This window comes from Penicillium daleae (assembly GCF_028827525.1).
Source record: "Penicillium daleae strain IBT 16125 chromosome Unknown utg000005l_segment0_segment0, whole genome shotgun sequence".
In the NCBI taxonomy this organism is placed as follows: Eukaryota; Fungi; Ascomycota; class Eurotiomycetes; order Eurotiales; family Aspergillaceae; genus Penicillium; species Penicillium daleae.
In genome coordinates this window covers 3,652,924-3,673,280 of record NW_026623153.1, presented here as the reverse complement: position 1 = coordinate 3,673,280, position 20,357 = coordinate 3,652,924, and the positions used below count along the sequence as shown (strand labels likewise).

General features: G+C 51.5%; 7 protein-coding genes across 7 annotated transcripts; 4 read left to right on the top strand and 3 right to left on the bottom strand.

The window, feature by feature from the left end:
- Positions 1 to 91: 91 nt before the first annotated feature.
- N7458_005503 (monocarboxylate transporter) lies at positions 92 to 1,527 on the top strand (the record flags this gene model as incomplete). Its single annotated transcript, XM_056908885.1, has 4 exons — positions 92 to 193; positions 254 to 283; positions 341 to 1,226; positions 1,310 to 1,527. The coding sequence occupies 4 exons, from the start codon at positions 92 to 94 to the stop codon at positions 1,525 to 1,527; spliced, it is 1,236 nt and encodes a 411-aa protein (XP_056767503.1).
- A 543-nt stretch (positions 1,528 to 2,070) lies between these two features.
- On the bottom strand, positions 2,071 to 3,854 carry N7458_005502 (FAD-binding oxidoreductase; the record flags this gene model as incomplete). The annotated part of the gene is made up of 4 exons (XM_056908884.1): positions 2,071 to 2,155; positions 2,209 to 2,415; positions 2,480 to 3,254; positions 3,344 to 3,854. 4 exons carry the CDS (start codon positions 3,852 to 3,854, stop codon positions 2,071 to 2,073), a joined length of 1,578 nt encoding a protein of 525 aa, XP_056767502.1.
- Positions 3,855 to 4,393: 539 nt separating this feature from the next.
- On the top strand, positions 4,394 to 10,839 carry N7458_005501 (uncharacterized protein; the record flags this gene model as incomplete). The annotated part of the gene is made up of 11 exons (XM_056908883.1): positions 4,394 to 4,511; positions 4,577 to 5,048; positions 5,128 to 5,420; positions 5,477 to 6,214; positions 6,276 to 6,404; positions 6,461 to 6,604; positions 6,670 to 7,607; positions 7,658 to 9,166; positions 9,222 to 9,311; positions 9,387 to 9,419; positions 9,490 to 10,839. 11 exons carry the CDS (start codon positions 4,394 to 4,396, stop codon positions 10,837 to 10,839), a joined length of 5,814 nt encoding a protein of 1,937 aa, XP_056767501.1.
- A 949-nt stretch (positions 10,840 to 11,788) lies between these two features.
- N7458_005500 (putative AP-3 adaptor complex subunit mu) lies at positions 11,789 to 13,775 on the bottom strand (the record flags this gene model as incomplete). The annotated part of the gene is made up of 4 exons (XM_056908882.1): positions 11,789 to 11,905; positions 11,935 to 13,189; positions 13,259 to 13,678; positions 13,732 to 13,775. The coding sequence occupies 4 exons, from the start codon at positions 13,773 to 13,775 to the stop codon at positions 11,789 to 11,791; spliced, it is 1,836 nt and encodes a 611-aa protein (XP_056767500.1).
- Positions 13,776 to 13,990: 215 nt separating this feature from the next.
- Positions 13,991 to 14,313, top strand: N7458_005499 (uncharacterized protein; the record flags this gene model as incomplete). The annotated part of the gene is made up of 2 exons (XM_056908881.1): positions 13,991 to 14,075; positions 14,132 to 14,313. The coding sequence occupies 2 exons, from the start codon at positions 13,991 to 13,993 to the stop codon at positions 14,311 to 14,313; spliced, it is 267 nt and encodes an 88-aa protein (XP_056767499.1).
- A 462-nt stretch (positions 14,314 to 14,775) lies between these two features.
- N7458_005498 (uncharacterized protein) lies at positions 14,776 to 15,591 on the bottom strand (the record flags this gene model as incomplete). The annotated part of the gene is made up of 1 exon (XM_056908880.1): positions 14,776 to 15,591. The coding sequence occupies one exon, from the start codon at positions 15,589 to 15,591 to the stop codon at positions 14,776 to 14,778; it is 816 nt and encodes a 271-aa protein (XP_056767498.1).
- Positions 15,592 to 16,285: 694 nt separating this feature from the next.
- On the top strand, positions 16,286 to 19,946 carry N7458_005497 (uncharacterized protein; the record flags this gene model as incomplete). The annotated part of the gene is made up of 5 exons (XM_056908879.1): positions 16,286 to 16,393; positions 16,517 to 16,543; positions 16,611 to 16,751; positions 16,817 to 19,780; positions 19,842 to 19,946. The coding sequence occupies 5 exons, from the start codon at positions 16,286 to 16,288 to the stop codon at positions 19,944 to 19,946; spliced, it is 3,345 nt and encodes a 1,114-aa protein (XP_056767497.1).
- Positions 19,947 to 20,357: the final 411 nt, after the last annotated feature.

Here is a 20,357-nt window from a genome sequence, read left to right as displayed (position 1 = left end):
CTTGTCTTTTTACCGCCTCCCTTCTCCTCGCCCTATTCTCATCCCTCGAAGCTAAACAAGTTCCTTCCATGAGAGTTCAATCACTCGAAAAATGTCCAGCGATGAAGAAAAGCGCCAGAACCCCCAGGAACCTCCCAATGGAGGTGCCCGAGCGTGGGGCGTAGCGCTAGGAGCCCTTGCCGCTCAAATGTATGTCTCCACCCTGCCCAACTATACTTTCGGGTACGTCGATCTAAAGCTAAGGTAATGTTAGGTGCACCTTCGGCTATATCAACACATTCGGGTGAGTTTTGTACAATCAAATGCAGTCTGGAGCTCTCTAGCCCTAACAATGTTCCAGGGTCTTCCAAAGCTACTACAGTACAACCTTTCTCTCCTCCGAATCCTCCAGCAACATCTCATGGATCGGCTCCCTGCAAGCCTTCCTCCTCTTCCTCTTCGGTGCCGCCAGCGGTCCCTTTCTGACCGTCTGGGCGTTAAGGCGGTTGTAATCCCCGCCGGTCTCACTCTTGTCTTCTCCGTCATGATGACTAGCCTAAGCCATGAATACTACCAGTTCATCCTAGCTCAGGGTGTTTTGGGAGGCATGGCCTGTGGCATGATTTTTACACCAGTGGTCTCCTGCGTTGGACAATATTTCACGACGCGTCGGGCGTGGGCGATGGGCGTTGTAGTGTCTGGCGCTGCTATCGGGGGCATTGTCTTTCCCATTACCCTTAACCGCCTCCTGAATCACCATCATCTTAGCTTCGGCTGGTCAGTACGTGTTATAGGTTTCATTATGCTTGCCTTGCTGATCTACGCTGCCCTGGTCACGAAGGAATTTGCTCCTCGTCGCCAGAAAAACATGTTCCTGTCAAGCGCCTTCAAGAAGTGGCCTTACAACCTGACGAATGCGGGCTTCCTCTTGGCTCTGTTGGGCTTGTACGCTCCCATATTCTACATAGCTGACTATGCCGTTGAGCGCGGTGGTATGAGTAAACAGATGGCTCTGTATCAAGTTGCGATTCTCAACGCTCCCTCATTTTTTGGGCGGACAATCCCCAATTTCGCAGGTGACAAGCTAGGTCGGTTCAACATTACTATATTCACATATGCCGCCTGTGCAATTCTCCTCTTCTGCTGGACGGCTGCCACCTCCAGTGCAGCAATCATGGTTTGGATCGCGTTCTTTGGGTTCTTTTCTGGGGCGGTATTTTCCCTGTATTCGCCTACTGTTGCTCAAGGTTTGTCGCCTCTCTTTGGCTCCTTCTATTACAGTCTTTGGCGTGGCCGGACCCTTCTGTTAACATATGCGTGATGACTGTAGTATGCCCAGATCCAAGCGATATTGGCACATATGTGGGACAAGGCCTGGCGATTTGTAGCTTCGGCGCGCTGGCCGGCACACCGATCAACGGGGCCTTGATCCGGACGTATGGGTATTTAGAGGCGTCAATGTTTAGTGCGGCGATGGTTACTGCAGGTTTGATCTGTCAGGTTATTGCACGACTTTTGCTGGATAAAAAGCCATGGACTGTCGTTTAGTGACAGTGATACACACGGTATGGGGAACACGCTATGGAGGACAGGAAAAAGTGGCAATGAAAGGCGAGGGGGTGGGGGAACAAGTCAAAACATATACACAATAACTTACTTTAGATCTCTTTGAATAATATCAACTCTCACTAGATTGACACGATTACATATCGTTTGTCCTCTATACTCTATACCACCTATATCCTAATTCTTTTGCCATAGCAGTTAGGATCTTGACGACCCCTTGCCCATGCCTTCTTGAAGATAATTTGCTGTGTTTGGATACATCAACGGTTGTAGATTGAGACTAGTGACTGGACTCGCTACTGACAGCCTCTAGATACATTGGGGTATGCTTGAATTGGGCGGCAGATAGAATCTCATTAGAATCTCATCGCATGATACCACCCAGATACAACATGAATTCATTAGCCCACCAACCAATGTAGGTGGATAATGGCATCTCCGTGCTCCTACTTACAGGATCAGTAGCTTTGCTACATCAGTTGGACCGATCATGATAACCTAATCATCTACAGCTCATCATGCTTACTATTCTTCACGCCCTCCTCCACCTCCAATTTCCTGCTGACTCTCGGACGCTTCGGCAATATCGACGTCTCTCGCAATCCACCCCCTGGACTCCGTCTCACAGGCTGATAAGTGTCAAACCACCCCTCTGGATCATACTTATCCTTGAGCTCGAGCAAACGCGCCATTCGACGTCCATCATACCCATACAAACTCTCCGCTGAGTCGGTAAACCCATGCCCGTAGTTCACGTATTGTTGTAGCCGACCGTACCCGCTACTTTCGACAATGAGGTTCTGCGCTGCCTTGAGCCACCTGTCGAGCGTCATGCGCAGGGAGAGGTCTTTATATGTTGCTTGGACAATCCTGCCACATCCACATTAGCCTGCACTTCTTTTTAAGGGGGTCACCGGGTAAGGGGCATATGTACAAGAAATGCTTCGCCCCATTCCTCCATGGAAAAACACTCGAATCCGTCTCTACAGCCTGTACTTTGCCTTGGCCAAATGTTTGGAACATGAGTAAAATGGTTGCACGCCCGGCATATTCCTTAGATGTCTTCTCCCAATCCTCGAACAAGCTGACCATTGCAGATATGTCGTATGTCGCGGCATTTGCAGCGTAGAAATTCCGTTGCCCACCTGGCTGCGAGCAAAGGATATTGTTGAGCTCGAGATAGGTCACCCAAGGTAATGAATCCCAGGCGACATATTCTTCTTTCTTGAAAATTGGGGACAGGTCGAGAAAAGGTTGCAGGTAGGGCAGTGCTACTTCACGGGGACCATGCCAGACAAAGTCAATGTTGATAATCGGCTTCCCCGACTTCCCTCTATAGTGCGCCGTGATGAAGAATGCAAGCTCTGGCGGGAGGTCGGGTGTCGAGATCTGATTCATGAGCTGGAAGAGCTCTGCGGTGCGCGAAACGGGGAATTCCATATCCGCAACAAAGTGTTTGCCAGCATTGAGCTGCGGATGCGTTTTGATGACTGCTTCCACAGCGACGCCAAAGTTGTGCCCCGCGCCTCGGACGGCCCACCATAGATCCTTGTTAGAGGTCTCCGACATAGTTACAACGGAACCATCGTATAGCACGAGCGTTAGCTCGACGATGTTATCCATGAAGTAACCGTACATCCCCTGGAGTCGGCCGATTCCTGCACCCAGGCCGATCCCCATTACGCCTGTGCAGGGGCAGGATCCAACAGCTTTCCGAGAGTCAGTCAGCATATCGTTCACAGCAAATCCGCATAAATGAGAAATTGAGGAACCAGGCGCATAGTGAGGAGTAACGTACTAACTTCTCTATTTTTGGCATATGTCGCATTCGCGAATTCTCCCGTCAGAGTCCCGCCTCCGACAACTGCGTACTCCGAGCCTCTCTCCCCATCGAAATGAATATAGTTGAGTTTTCGCATATTAATCTGAATGGCATTTTGTGTGACCTGTGTGGAGGTCGTTAAACTGTGTCCTCCGGATTGCACGAGGAAAGGGATATTGTTTTCGCGCGCGTATTTGACTGTTGCCACGACGTCTTCGATTGAGGCTACCGCAACGACAGCAGAATATGTGGGACGGTTGTAATCGGAGTATTTCGTCGTTAGCTCTTCGTATTCTGCATCGCCCGGGAGGGCGATTGAAGCCGATGAGGAGAGACTGGGGGACAGTATTGCTTTGATGGAATGCGGGGTGTACGCGGAGATTGGGGTGTTGCCGCCGAATCTGTTGAGCGCGTCTGCATTTGCCCTGATAGAGAATGAGAAAAATAGGACGAGAGTAGTGAATAAGCGAGTTCTTGGAAATCTCATGATGGGATTAGTATACTTATTTTGATGTAGGTATACTATCTAAGTGATGGTGTCGTACGGGGGAAAGAAAAGATCAACGGGGGAACGACGGCATATATGAAGGGCATTGCTTGAGGGACCCCCCTACCCAATCATTTAGGCAGGGGGGGGGGGGGTTCGAGGAGACCAATGGGGGATCCCTGTAGCACTGCCCTATTTGAAAATATGGACAGTCTTTATCTCGCCATCTAGGCGTAGTCTAGAACCTCCACTAGTTAAGCAGGGTAGGTATACCACCTTTTCCTTGATAACACTCACAGTGGCTACTTGCTATGTACTAGACCCGAGTAACGAGGCCCCGTCAAGCCGTTAATAATCAAGGCGACTGAATACGATGCGGGCACAGGATGGCAGGACTCGGGTCAACGTCATGTAGATCATCCCGATTGACCATCTATATCCAGGGTCCTATTTTCGGGACATGAGAGAAAGAATTGATGTAGCACAATACCAATTCAACTTGAACTGGCCATCAAACATAGACATTCTACTTACACGCCATGCCATCAATCGAGGAGCTCAACCGGGCGTGGTTGCAAAATGGGGCATCAAACTCCAGAGACGGCAGTAGAAGCCCCATTTCGCCTTCCTTTGGAGGCGTCGCTATCATCGGCATGGGTAAGACTCCTCAATCTGAGTCGACTAGACCTAATTGTTGAACGCGCTCTCTGACGGTGATCAAGGTTGCCGCCTTCCTGGATCCGCCACAGACCCTTCTGCCTTCTGGGACATGCTTCTGGCAAAGGAAACCGCGGCAGGGAAAATCCCTCTTAATCGGTTTGATGTCGACAAATTCCTTCATCCACAGCGCGGCCGTCCGGGAAGCATGACCACTGCTGGCGGCTACCTGCTTCGTGATGACCCGATGCTCTTCGAACCGCAGTTGTTCTCGATGAAGCCCACCGAGGCTGCTGAGATTGATCCGGCACTGAAGAAGCTGCTCGAGGTCGTTTACGAGACGATCGAATCCGCTGGAATCTCTATGGAGAAACTTGCGGGGTCAGAGACAGGATGCTACATCGGCAGCTTTAACCACGATGAGCTGTTTGGCAAAGTGCGCGATAGCCAGTTCGCAGGGCCGTACACAGCCACCGCAGCCATTGCCCCCTTTCTCGCGAATCGAATTTCCTATACGTTTGATTTGAGGGGACCTAGGTGCGTTTTCATAAGCATTCCCTTTGTGAGATCACGAGATGCGAAGTAAGCTGATTGGAATGGATGTGGTGGCTTGCAGCATGACGGTCGACACCGCTTGTAGCGCATCGTTATACGCCTTACACCTTGCTTGCCAGGCCATATCCACAGGGGAGATTGACTCTGCAATTGTGGCATCCTCTAACTTAATCTGGTCTCCCGATATGCAAATGTTCCTCGACAAGTTGGGTGCGCTTTCGTCCACCTCGCAGTGCCACGTCTTCGGTTCTGACGCAGACGGATACGGTCGTGGCGACGGGTTTGTGGGGTTTTACCTTAAGGATTTGAACTCTGCGATCCGTGACAACGACAATATTCAGGCTGTCATACGAGGTACGGCAGCCAATGCCAATGGCCGAACGGGGGTATCACGCATCCCAGCCCCACAGCCCAGGAGGCCGCCATGCGCAAGGCATATCAATTGGCTGGGAACCTCGACCCACGAGACACGGCATACTATGAGTGCCATGGCACGGGAACCGCAGTGGGAGATCCGATCGAGCTTAAGGCGATCCAATCATTCTTTTCTGCGCGTGGAACAGATAACCCCTTGCTATTAGGGTCAGTGAAGGCTAATATCGGACACGGCGAACCAGTTAGCGGGCTGAGCGGGCTGCTCAAGGCTGTCCTTGCTATTCAACGGGGTGTGATCCCGCCCATGATCACGTCGGCTTCTATCAATTCTCTACTGAACCTCGACACGAGTCGTTTTCAACTAGTCAAGGACCAATTACCATGGCCTGTCAACCTACCCCGGCGTGCAAGTGTCGCTACCTCCGGGTTTGGCGGCGCGAACGCACACGTTATAGTTGAAGAATTCTTATACAATGGTCAAGACGCAGAGATCGATCGAAATATACGACCGTCGCGCTTCTTACTGCCGTTTTCGGCCCACAAGCCTCAGTCTCTGCTTGAGAATTGCGAAGCACTAGCAGCTGCGTGTGATAAATACTTATACACACCCACAGACGTGGCATATACACTTAGGCGCCGATCTCGTCTTCCATACAGGGGATTTGCTGTCGTTTCAACTAATGCAGATAGTTCCCTTTCACTGTCAAGTGACCAGTTGCAGAAAGCTAAGCGGCTACGTACATTGCCGCCCAAGATTGGATTCATCTTCACGGGTATTCTTCCCCTCCACATTCTTGAACCATTTGTCAGAAACTCGGGACTAAGTAAGAGCAGGTCAAGGAGCACAATGGCCGCAAATGGGCAAAGAACTCTTTGGTCGGTGGCCGGCTTTCCGGCGCGCAATTTGCAAGATGAATGAATCGTTGCAACGGCTTCCTGATGGACCAGCTTGGACGCTTGAAGGTTGGTACCGGGGCTTTACTTTGCGCTGAGCAACAGTTCTACATACTAATTGATAGAAATTCTGCTTGACCCGGCGGACAAGAGCCAGGTATACGTGGCGGAAATTTCGCAGCCAGCTTGTACAGCAGTCCAGATTGGACTGACTGAAGTTTTGAATTCGTGGGATATCGTTCCTTTTGCATGCATGGGGCATTCTTCAGGTTGGTATACCATGCACCACCATGTAAAATCTGCCGAGGCCATGGAAAATGCTGACTTACTACAGGAGAAATGGCAGCCGCGTACGCAGCTGGCAAAGTAACGCTCGAAGAAGCCATCGTAGCTGCCTACTATAGAGGCAAATCTGTTGCCCGTATAACCCGTGAGGGCTCCATGGCTGCCCTGGGTCTAGCACAAAAGGATTGCGAGGCTCTCGTGGAACCACTGAAAGATCGCGTCAGTATTGCGGCAATTAACTCGCCCGAGAGCATCACGATCAGCGGGGACGTTGACGCTATCGAAGAGGTCTGCAATATCTGCAATAGGAAGGGAATTTTCAACCGTGTGCTCTCAACTGGCGGGAAAGCATACCATAGCTTTCACATGCGAGAGATTGGGGAGATCTTTGAGACTAGTACGCGACAAGCAACTTCTCACATGTACCATGAGGAGGGAACGCGGGCCGTCATACCGTTCTTCTCCTCCGTCTCAGGCCACCAGTTACCAGAGGGCTCCCAGATCACGCCGTCGTACTGGCGATCAAATCTTGAAGGTCCGGTGCTTTTCTCGCCTGCACTAGAGGAACTGGTAAACCATGGCGTTGATGTCCTTGTTGAAATTGGTCCACATTCGGCCCTTGCAGGTCCAATTCGACAGCTTGAGCAGGTCTTCCGCGAGAAGGGAGAAAACTTCCCGCCGTACATGCCGACGCTGGTACGGAAACGTGATGCTGAGGAGTGCATGCTCGAGCTAGCGGGTGCGTTCTTCAACGATGCCTGCGAGCTTAACCTAGCGGCTGTGAATTGCGCAGCCGACGCCGTGACCGGGAAGGAAATCAAGCCAAGACTGTTGTCTTCGTTGCCCACGTATAGGTATGCATATGGCGACGCGTTGCAGCACATGAGCCGAATTGAGACCGAGTTTCGGTTCCCGCAATTCCCCTTCCATGACCTCCTTGGGGGCCGGGTTTTGGGCGCTTCGCCGCGCGCACCTAGTTGGAGAAATGTGCTTAGCTTGGACAGGTCACCGGGGGTTGGGGGCTGAGGGTTCTGCAGACCCCTCAAGTTCCCGTTGCATGTCTGCTAGAGATGGCTCTTATTTCTGCACAACAGACCCTGCCTTCATTTTCTGCTGGGACATGGACACTTACCAACATTCAGCTGCCGAATGCACTAACGTTGGATGTGGAGAGGGATGTTGTGACTTGCCTTCATCCGGATGTCGACGAGCAATCTTTTGTCTTTGAGATCACCAGCGTCCAAGGCAGGGAGGCCACCATTCATGCCTCCGGACGGATCCATGTCAAGCAAGATCATCAACTTGAAGGTGGTGCTCTTGACAGGCTAATTACGCCTATCGCGATCTCTGCCGGAAAACTGTATGAGAAGCTGGAAGCCGCAGGGCTCAAGTATGATGTGCTATGGCAATCGATTGACACAGTTCATGCCAATCCATTGGAGAATGTGTATCGATGTGAACTGAGAGAGAGTCTTTTCGGCAGGCTCGGCACCCTGGAGACATGCATTCAGTTGGCTATAATGTCGTCGGCGACCCACGATCTCCAGTTGGCGTATCCAATATCGATTGGGAAGGTCGAGTTTACCGGCTTCTGGGACAACTTAGATTTGTCTGCTCCATATCTTGTATCAACGCACCAAAGCAGAGCTGTTGTGGAAACGGTCGACCTCTGGGATACAAATGGCCGGTTAGCTATATGTCTCAAGGATGTGCGCTTGAACAGTCTGGATCAGAGAAGTATAGAAATGGCGGAGTATCCCGCTCTCCAGTCAATTTCTAAACCAGACTACACGACCATTTCCCAGGACTCAATCTCTAGCATGTTTCCTGCGCCCGACTTTCCTGGAGAAGAAATGTTCGGCAAGGTACACCGACTCGCCTCGGCCATGGTTGTCCAGTACATCTCCTCCCAGAAGGATGACTCGAGCAACAGAACGTCGCAATCGCTCTCTGAAACAGGTCGGAACTTCCTCGAGTGGCTTGAGAATGCGTATGCTCAAATTCCCAACGGCCGCATGCCATATGGCCGGGAATTAAAAGCCATGGATTCCCCAACCCGGTCTAAACTCATATCCACCCTCTACGAAGAAGTCGCTCAGGACTCTGTAGAAGCCCAACTCATGATGCGCATGTATTCGAGTCTTCCTGGTGTTCTAAATAGCACGATCTCAGCCCATGACCTTTTAATGGCTGACGGTCTGTTGCACAAGCTTTACACCTCAACTCTCACAGCTGCCGGTTCGATGATCCAGCTACGCCGTGTAATTGATCTGGTCGGGCACAAGAACCCGAGTGCGAGGTATATCGAGGTCGGTGGTGGCACGAGAGGCGCGACAAGGGAGATCCTTGACGTGTTGGGTGCATGGAGTGGAGGGCGTCGGTATGGGAGCTATTGCTTCACGGATGTGAGCAGTTACTTCCTCAGCGGTGCACGGGATGAGTTCAAGGATGTTCAGGATATTTCATATGCCACACTGAATATTGAGGAGGCTCCCTCGAAGCAGGGAATCGAGGAAGGGAGTTATGATGTGGTTGTTGCCGCGAATGTATTCATCCTTCGCCTTCTGATTTGGAGAGCGAGAGTTGACACAGAGATGACAGGTCCTCCACGCAACGATCTCACTAGAGGAGACTCTACGCAATGTCCGCAGGCTTTTGAAGCCAAATGGGAAGCTTATCCTCGTCGAAACTGTATTCAGCCCTCTCCCTTAACCCGCCTTCTTCATATTCCAAAAAAGAAACACGGGACTAATCTGGTTCTTGCAGACCATCGAGACCGTTTGGCTCACAATTGTATTGGTAAGAAAAATTTCTTTCTCTTCTCGGAAGGTCTAAAGAGTCCCATGGTGCTGATACTAGGTATGAGTAGGGTGGATTTTCAGACTACTGGAAAGGTCGACGAGATGGCCGACCTACCTCACCCTTCATTTCTGTCGACCTGTGGAATCAGACATTGCGCAAATGTGGCTTCACAAGCGCATGGATTGATCTTCCGGACTATGTCGATCCATTCAGAACAATGAACGTGCTGGTCTCTTCTGTCGCAGAGGATTCTATGAATGGCCGAGTTGCAGGTACAGGTGCAGAGAAGTGTTCAATCGAGCGATTCTACCCCATGGCCCCATCGAAGCAGATGGAAAGCTCAAGCTTGAACGCACAACCCTACTCCGACTCAGTGGTCCTGATCGACTGTATCGACGAGCCCTTCTTCACAGACCTGACAATCTGGCTCGCAGAAATGGGAACCAGATGCATCATCATCGCTAGGAGCCTGAGAACAAGTGCAAAGGATAGTTGGATAGACGGATCCATACTGCTTCACCTAGAAAGCCTTCGCCAGTTGGGAGTTGCTGTCTCTGTGATCTGGGAGCCGCTCTCCACCGTGCATGAAAACAGGGTTTCTATGCAATTGCGCGCAACCTTATCGCCATGTGTCAAGGCTGTCATTTTTGGCAGACAGGATGCCGGTATAGCCATGGAAGACCTTCATGGTGTAGCTCAACGTGTTTTCTCAGGGCGCTGGGCCCCGGAGAAAGTCCTCATCATGACTTCTGCGGATGCGAGCCTCTTCAGTCTTTCTGCCAACAGCAGCGAACAGGCACAGAGTATTGCAGACTCATGGGCAATACAAGGCCCTATGTCCAGCTTACTTACCATATTCCAGGGTCAGCCCGTTCTCGACGACCTCATTCCAGGGATACAAGCCGTTTTTTGCACTAGCGTCGCGCCAGCCTCAGAGTCTCCTGAACTGCCCCGTGCTCAATCAATTTTGTACGGCCTTTCTCCTACAATGGCTTACACCCACCTCCAAGAACGAGAGACAGATGTCCTTCCACAAACATACGATAAATTCGCCATTATCCTCCAAACAGCCGCTGCGCAAGCCCAGTCCACTAGCGCTAACATGACCAACGGCCAAGCAGCAACCCCAACCTCCACAGCAATAGCTAAATTCCGGTCCATCCCAGTCGAAGATGGAAATATACGTCGCAATGCAGCGACAGACGCTGTTACAGAAGTTCTTGCCGAGCTGCTTTTTATACCTAGAGAACAGATAAACATACAGGCAGGTTTAGTGCGGATTGGGATTGATAGTTTGACCGCGAGCGAGTTGCGCAAGCAGGTGCAAGAGTTATTTGAAAAGGATATTTCGACGGGGTGGCTGCTCGGTGGTGAGGTGAAGGGGATGGACATTGTAGATGTTGTTTTAGAATCATGAGTGCCATACTCTCTAGGAACTGATATAGATAACTCTTGGTTTGGAGTGGACTGGAATAAATGTGAAAGAATAAAAACGCTCACGTGACCATTCTAAGTTAAACACTGTCTACTCCGTACAGGTTGCAAAGAAAATAATGTAGGATTGGTACTTGACCCACTAGTTATTATTCTGCCCGGGTCTATATTACTAATAAACCCCCTCGTTAACTAAGTTAACCCACCTACGGTAGCAGACATCATCCTGTGTATATACTATTTAATTGCATGTCGGAGATCGAGATCGAACTCAATTTTGCTAAACCTGACCTAGCGATATATGGAAAACGTGTTTCTGCGTCGAGTGGTAGCTATCGTAGATATTTCAGGACACCGAATGAACCCTATAATCACCATAGAACACGCGACTAAAGTGGTTATGGCCTCTCTATCTAGGTATACAGTCGAGATACTGATTATTTCGACAGCATTCAACAATGTGATCAGCTCTACGCAACAAATAAATACCCTCACAACGCATCCTCTAACATGGAAAGTCATCACAATCCCATAGATCACCCAGCCGGCCTCAGCCGCTCGCGGAACTTCATTTGCTCTCGTGGAATATGTACCTAGGAGGCCTCACTCGGACTTCCCTGGGTTCCCCTGTCCATTTTAGCTCTCATCCAAGCTTTCCCCACGAACGGACCAAACATGCCGGCTGATTGGGCCGACTCACATCGCTCTTATATATGTGGAAGGTGTGTTTGGGTAAGTTGGGGGCAGACCAGGGTCAGGGGGGTCCTGGAGGTTAAAAATTCCAGTTATTGAGTTATGTCTTATGGATTTGTTTTCCGATTTTCTCTCAAATGTAGGACTCTATCGTTATTCATGCCACCACGTCACAATTCTTGACTTCATGATCACCTCATAACATTCACATTTGTGTTTCCAGACTTCAAGAATCCGCGTTAACAGCGTCGTTCCACACCGCGTTTGCTTACGCAGAGGTACTTCACCCCCTTGTATGGTTTGACGCTTTCCCCCAGACCGCGGCTGCGGCGCTGGTCAATGTTCAAGCTCTCGACCTTGATCCCGGAGGAAGCCAGCCACGCACGGAGAAGGAGACCGAGGCCGAGTTTGGCATCAGGCTGGCGTTGATTTGGGCTTTGGTTCTGCGGGGTGTAGGGCGGGATGTAGAAGAAGGCATGAAGAAAGCTGGAAGCTGGGAGGAAGAGTGGGAGAGGGATTGAGGTTGCGGTGTGTGAGGTTTGGAGTGGTTGGGAGAGGGAGTTTTGGGTTTGCCTTGTTCTTCCGATATGGCCTGAACAGGGGTCTCGCCGGTCTCTTCGGCCGCCCTAGACTTTTTGCTTGACTTCTTCTTTTTCTTTTTTCGTTTAGAAGGGTCTCGGCTCTTTCGGGTAGCGCTCGTAGATTGGTCATACGAAGCGGGGGCCTCATAGTAGCCCTGGAGAAGGTTGGTATCCGCATCTTCATCTTCTAGACTATCGTCCAAATCCTCGTCCGGGGATGGGTGCCCGGACACAGTACAGCGAAGGGTTGCAGTACCAGATATCGTCCCAGCATCCTTGCCAGTCGGCACTCGCCATTCGAGAAGACCAGTGGCATGGGTGAACTGCGCATCACCGCGACTGGCCTGCATGTCCGTGATGTGCCGCACAGATTTTGAAATAGGAACTGTCACAACTACTTCCTCTAGTACCGGCCCAGAGGAGTTTCCACTACCACCACCAAGGAAGGAGGGTGTTGAGGTCCCTGATCCACCCCGCGACGCGGCTGGCCGCGAAGATGAGCTCTGCCCCGGGAAATTTGTGTTCAAAGTCAGCCGAACCTCAAAGTCTGCACCAGAAGGTCCTAGTGACTTTCGAATATCCACAATGGCGGGAAGAAATAGCTTCTCCATATGACTAGGCGGTTGATCGAGACCCGGGTCTATTGGGAGTAGATCGACTTCGTAGCCTGCTAGAATGAATCGTCCATCGGGAGGAACAAAACTGAGTTCGCCGGGACGATCGCGCCAACGAGCAAGGCGAACACATGGGTGGAAAACAGGAAGTTCAATCTTGCTCGCGAGGGATTGTTGGCCGCCCGGCGCTGATAATGAAAGGAGCAGATCTGGCACTCCAGATATCTTCGCAGTGAAGGCGATAGTCCCCGATACCAGCGCAGAAAGTAACCTGCCAGAAGGAGCCATGGTCACAGATAAGGATTCAATGATATCGACATATAGCTCATTCGAAGTGTGTCGAATCCCGGAGCGCCGCCAGGGAATTGCGGGGCCTTGGGATGCGCTGGCCGCGGCCAGCGATTGCTTCAGAGGATTTGTTGTGCCAAGCGTAGGGGTCGAGGTGCTAGACGAATCACAATTACCATCAGAGAGCTATTCCATACAGCTCGAATCACAGGGGTTCGGTTCTTACCCAGGCACGCTGATACCTCCGAGAAGCTTCCCCATCCACCCCGGCACCTCCACAACTTCCTGTAAAACATTGGGTTCGGTGTTGCACACGATCCCTCCATCACATATCTCATGAAGCAACTGTGCCACAACCTCATAATTTGCTTGTATCTTGGTAGATAGTAATGGAGCGCCAACAAACTCCTCGAGGACATCGACCACGCGATGCAGGAACTCCAGAACCAACAGCGGCTCTGTGTCTACCTCGGATACAGCCAAGAATAGGAGATTAGACTGAACAGTCGAGAACACAGTCACAGGAGGTGTAGTCCCTGGGAGATATATCAAGGATGGTCGTGGGGCAGCATGAGCAAGATAGAGGGGCAGGATGGCCGCGGCTGATGGCGGGCGGGATCGGTAAACATGCTCGACGAGAGGGGCGCTGGAAGACGGAGATTAGTGCTGGTTCTGGAGCTAGGAAGCCAAGTGTCATACTTGTGCTCGTCAAATATGTAGACGGCATCAATCTCGCCGCTCATGGTGATAGTTGTCTGGGGGCAAGATGCCTTGGCGCTGTATAGCTTGACATGAAGCTGTGCATTCTGCCTCCGAGTTCCGCCTTATGGTTACTTTTTGGCTACACCCGTGTTTCCGTCAATGGAGTCATTGTCATATCGAGCAGACTGAGGTCTAGAAGGGCATCATTTTCACTTGTTCGAAATTGAAGCTCCCAGGAGTTCCCATCATACCCCAAATGTCGCTACCTTCAGATAATCGTACTGCCAAGCAGGCGATTGCGGATGACAAGTGGGACGACTGTATGTCCTGCAGAGTCACTGGTAAGTTTGAATAACCGCCGATTGTCGAGGGTAATATGCTGAAGATCTATTCACAGGTTCTGCTGCATTCATTGGCCTTGGAGTCTACAGCTACTACACCGGCATGAACAACCTCCGCAAACAAGAGAAGGCCATCATGCAAGCCTCAACAAAGTATAAAATGGGATCACGACGACTCGGCATTGCCACCATATCGGCCAGTCTGATTGGCTTGGGTGTCTGGCGGGCATTTAACTGATTGTTTTTTTACGAACTATGGAGCTTTTCGCCTGTGCCACATAGCGCTACAAGCGTGGAGTTCGCCTTCAATCTACGGAGTGTTCTACGATATCAAGGAGAAGACAAAGTATGGGGGTTGTATGTATAATATTGATTTGTTGAACCATCATGATAATGATAGCTGCCACACCGGGTATCACCGTAACACAATTCCTCTATATGCTGTATGGCAGGTATAAGAGAAAGAAAGGGGAAGGGAAAACATAAAATGAAAGAAAATATGAAGAGGAAGAAGAAAGAAACCCAAAGGATGTAACCAGAAAAAAAAATGCAACGAAGCCATATGTATGCAAGAATTCACCTTCCCCTAATATGCACCTGAAAAAAAACACCGCAAGTGTCCACCCAGCTGCTGCGTGACAATCAGAAGAAAAATGTTCGTCATTTCGTCGAGTTCGTCGAGCCTAGGTATGCGTGGTTCCTAGGTAAACCGGCCGCGTTTCCCTCCTCCAAACATGTTGTCTCGTCCGTTCGGGAGGCTGGATAGGTCGAAGAAGTCAGGGAAGGTGAGTTTCCTCTTTGATCCCAAGCTGGCTGCGGTCTCTCTAGGGGGAGGTCGGACGTTGGAACAGGAGTGGTTGTGGTTGTGGTTGTGGTTGTGGTTGTGGTTGTGTCGATGGGACTGGCGAGGGGTTCGAGGCATCAAAGAGACGCTGACCGGGGCGCCATCCTGCGATGGCGAGGTAGAGTCGTCCGATGATTGCATATCCATATCAAGTTCCTGGCACTGGGGGAAAGTCGGGCCCGCAGTGAATGTGAACACCGTCGGCGATGCATTTGTATCTTGTGTTTGCGGTGCGGGGGTGGTAGTCTCCGGCCGAGGCACGGTGGTGGGAGTGGAGGCAGGTTGCGGGCGGGATGTAGGCTCCTGTGCTGGTGTTTCCTTGCGGGTGGCAACCGGTGTAGCACTTCGATCCAGCTTCTCCGAGTCCACTCGCTCGTCCTCATCGCTCGTAAGGGATGCCGTGCCGTCACACTTCTCCGTCGCCCATTGTCGGACCTTCCACCCCTCTCCATCGCCAAGGCCTAGGTTCTCGCGGTCCAAGAAGTGGAGCAGGTCTTCGATAGCTTCCTGATAGCCAGCAGCCCTCGCCTGGGCTTGTTCACAAACAGCATTTTTGTATAGGTTGGTGACGGAGAGGGCTGCCGCTTTGAAAGACTGGAGCAGTTGCTCGGACGGCTGTGGGCGTGGAGTCGATTTCGGCAAAGACGTGTTCAGGGATCTCATAGAGTCCATGATCGGTGAAGGCTGGTGCAAAGCACTCAGACAGGTGTGTGTAGAGTATGAGGCAAGTGATGTTATCAGAGTGGTCAGATGTAGCGGGCCCTGCTTCAAAAGGCAATGTTGCCACAGATCGGTCCAACAAAGGAAAGTCAAGAGAATATAAACGAAGGGAGTGCGGTCCCAAGTTGGAGTGAAGCTGGGAAGGGATCGAATCCAATCCGCAACACCTATAGTTGTTGAGTGTCGTTAAGAAAGTCGGAGAGGGGGGCTTCACTAGCAAGTACCCGTTGCTGCAGATGATCTTCTGCGCTTTTTGCACTGACCCGGTAACGTGACCCCCACCTTGCGGGGAAACCTATTTTCCGAAGTGCTCATAGCCTGCTGAGTCAGCCCTGCGCGGGAGGGCTGCCTAGGCCAATCAGAGCGTGTCCACTCGCCGCGCTCTCCAGTATTCTTCGGCGCGCCTGGTGTTTCTCTTGCGCTTTCATCTATCCAGATTCCCACCTGCACCTGAGCAAGGCTTTCAATTCCTTTCGGTTTCTTGTTTCCACTTGAATGTTCTGAAGTCAGACTGTTTTTCCTTGACATCAGTTTCAAGAACTAGAAGCTGTGCAAGTTTTATCGAAGTGCGCGACTGGATATTAACTGAAGACCGAATTGTGCCTTCATTACACTCACATTTGCGCTCCGCGCACTGAACGCAACGATGGCGCCTGCCCCGACCGACTCGCCATCTCAGGCAGATACTCCTATGACGGATGCATATGACGATGTCATCCCGTCGATTCCTGTTGATAGTGCAGACGCGCCTCAGGTATGAGATGCTCCTCCATGCCCTTGAAGTTCCCTATATGGTGGCGGGAGCCAATTCTCCCCAGCACCAATTCGATCCGATACCTATTTCTTTGAGCCTCAACTAATTCTGACTCGTCTGCAGAGCTACCAAGACACCCCCGACTACACGGTAATGACGGATTGGTTTTTACATACATCGACACTGAGATGGGTGACTGATATCATTTCTTTCGCAGGATTCGGACACCAACCCCAACACAACTGCTAGTAGTGTCGCAGGCGACTTCCAGACAGATGGACGCCGTCGCAGGTCTGAGGCTACTCAGCTGAGGAAAAGCATTCTGGGCAAGAAGCACGGTCGTTTGGATGAGTCTAAGGTTCGCATTGCTATAATTCGGCCGCCTTGACTGTTTAGTTAACTGACCACGAACCCTGTATGTAGGAAGATGACTCGATTCGCCGATTCCGCTATCTTCTCGGTCTCACCGACCTGTTCCGCCACTTTATCGAGACCAACCCCAACCCTCGTATCAAGGAGATTATGGCCGAGATTGACCGTCAGAATGAAGAGAAGGCTGGAAAGGCTCGCAAGGGCTCTTCGCGCTCCGGTGGTGCGAGTGGTGACCGACGCCGTCGGACCGAACAGGAAGAGGATGCTGAACTCCTGCAAGATGAGAAGCGGGGCGGAGACACCACCACGGTGTTCCGCGAGTCGCCTGCATTCATTCACGGTCAGCTTCGTGACTATCAGGTTGCCGGTCTAAACTGGCTCGTATCTCTCCATGAGAACGGAATTTCTGGTATTCTGGCCGATGAGATGGGTCTTGGAAAGACACTGCAGACAATTGCATTCCTGGGCTACCTGCGCTTTATCTGTGACATTACCGGACCACATCTGGTTACCGTCCCCAAGTCCACGCTCGACAACTGGAAGCGTGAATTTGCGAGGTGGATCCCCGACATCGACGTCCTTGTTCTCCAGGGTGACAAAGAGGAGAGACAACGCTTGATTAATGGACGACTGGCGGACGAGAAGTTTGATGTCTGCATCACCAGCTACGAGATGATTCTCCGAGAAAAATCCGCCCTGAAAAAGCTCCCTTGGGAGTATATCATTATCGACGAGGCTCACCGTATTAAGAATGAGGAGTCCTCTCTATCCCAAATTATTCGTCTCTTCAACTCCCGCAACCGACTGTTGATCACCGGAACCCCGTTGCAAAACAACCTGCATGAGCTCTGGGCTCTACTCAACTTCTTGCTCCCAGATGTTTTCGGAGATTCGGAGGCATTCGACCAGTGGTTCTCCGGTCAAGACTCTGACCAAGATACCGTGGTGCAGCAGCTGCACCGTGTCCTCCGCCCCTTCTTGCTTCGACGCGTAAAGAGTGATGTCGAAAAGAGTTTGCTGCCGAAGCAAGAGATGAATTTGTACGTTCCTATGGCTGAAATGCAGCGGAAATGGTACCAGAAGATTCTGGAGAAGGATATCGATGCGGTCAACGGAGCTGGTGGCAAGCGCGAGTCTAAGACTCGCCTGTTGAACATTGTCATGCAGTTACGCAAGTGCTGCAATCACCCTTACTTGTTTGAGGGCGCGGAGCCCGGTCCGCCATATACGACTGATGAGCACCTTGTGTACAATTCTGGCAAGATGTCGATTCTTGACAGGCTTCTGAGGCGCATGAAGGCGGACGGCAGTCGTGTGCTTATCTTCTCGCAGATGAGCCGTGTCCTCGATATTTTGGAAGATTACTGTGTGTTCCGCGAGTACAAATACTGCCGCATTGACGGTACCACGGCTCATGAGGATCGCATTGCGGCCATCGACGACTACAACAAGCCAGGGTCGGAAAAGTTCATTTTCCTTCTGACTACACGTGCCGGTGGCTTGGGTATCAACTTGACTACCGCCGACATCGTGGTGCTCTTTGACAGCGACTGGAATCCCCAGGCTGATTTGCAGGCCATGGACCGTGCCCACCGTATTGGTCAGACCAAGCAGGTGAAGGTCTTCCGCTTTGTTACTGAAAATGCGATCGAGGAAAAAGTTCTGGAGCGGGCGGCTCAGAAACTTCGCTTGGACCAGCTGGTTATCCAGCAGGGCCGGGCTCAACAGGGCTCTGGCAAGGCCACTTCAAAGGATGAGCTGCTTGGTATGATTCAGCACGGTGCAGCCAACGTCTTCAGCAACCAAGTGGGCGAAGTCGGCTCCCAGGACCTCACTGAAGATGACTTCGACGCTATTCTTCGAAAGGGTGAAGAAAGGACGGCCGAGTTGAACAAGAAGTATGAGGCACTGGGTATCGATGACCTGCAGAAGTTCAGCTCTGAGAGCGCGTATGAGTGGAATGGCAAGGATTTTACCGACCGCAAGAAGGACATTGGTATGACCTGGATCAATCCTGCCAAGCGTGAGCGCAAGGAGCAGTTCTATTCCATCGATAAGTACTACCGTCAGGCTTTGGCTACCGGTGGACGTACTGCCGACACCAAGCCGAAGGTACCTCGCCCGCCAAAGCAGATCACGATTCATGACTGGCAATTCTTCCCGCCCGACCTGCAGGAGCTACAGGCGCAGGAGACTGCCTGGCATCAGAAGCAGATTGGCCACAAGGCCGAACTGCCCGAGGGTCCGGGGGAATCCCTGAGCGAGCGCGAGGCGGATCGAGAGCTGGCCCAATACACCATTGACAATGCCCAGCCTCTGACGGAGGAAGAGCAGACCAAGAAGACCGCCATGACTGAGGAAGGCTTCTCGAACTGGAACCGTCGCGACTTCCAACAGTTCGTCAACGGGTCAGCCAAGTTTGGACGCACCGACTACGAGGGCATCGCCACAGAAGTCGACAGCAAGGAGCCTGATGAGATTGAAGAGTACGCTGCAGTCTTCTGGGAACGTTATTCTGAGATTGAAGATTACCCCAAATACCTACGGGTGATTGAACAGGGAGAGGAGAAGCTGCGAAAGATGAATCACCAGCGCAAGATGCTGCGCAAGAAGATGGAGATGTACCGCGTGCCTCTACAGCAACTCAAGATCAACTACACCGTGTCTACGACCAACAAGAAGGTTTATACCGAGGAAGAGGACCGCTTCCTACTGGTCATGCTCGACAAGTACGGTGTGGAGGGCGACGGCTTGTTTGAGAAGATCCGCGATGAGGTTCGCGAGTCTCCTTTGTTCCGGTTTGACTGGTTCTTCCTCAGTCGTACTCCCGTCGAGATCAGCCGTCGCTGCACGACGCTGCTCAATACGGTGGCCAAGGAATTCGAGCCCGATACCAAAGACACTAAAGAGACCAAAGCCAATGGCGAGGGCAAAGGCCGCGGTCGCGCCCGTGATGAGGATGAAGAAAACGATGACGCGGCACCTGCAAAGAAGAAGTCTAAGAATGGCACCACAGTAAGTAGTCGCATCGTGGCGATGGCAGCCGAACACCTTATCTAACCCTTTTTTTTTCTAGACTAAACAAGCCAAGCCTGCCAAAGGCAGCAAGAATGCTTCTGCTGCGACGTCACGAGCGGGTAGCGTTGCCAACGCACCCAAGTCCAAGACGCGCAAGCGATGAGGTGACTGCACATGTATCTTGTATTTTTGCCCAGTTGTTTTGCTATTCGGAGGTGCGGGGGTCTTGCGTTCTGATATCAAGGATCGGCGTTCAGATGATTTACTGTGTCATGCCAAATTAAAGATAGTAGAAAGTAATTCAAAGGCTTATCCTCTGTTTCTGCAACCCCCCTCTTGCTCGTGTCCCTGCAGCCTGAGGCCGCGCCCCCGCTCGCCCGATTCACTTCTGCCGATCCAACACCAGGGAATGCTACGTCGATCGGCACTTGACACTAAATTCCACGCTAACAAAAGCCTTGTCACCTGCGATGACGAAAGGCGACGTACAGGACAGGCAGGACTTGCACAGCGACAGGGCCAAAGGCAAATGACCCCTCTCCAAGCAGTCCCGCTTAAGATAAAACGACGACGG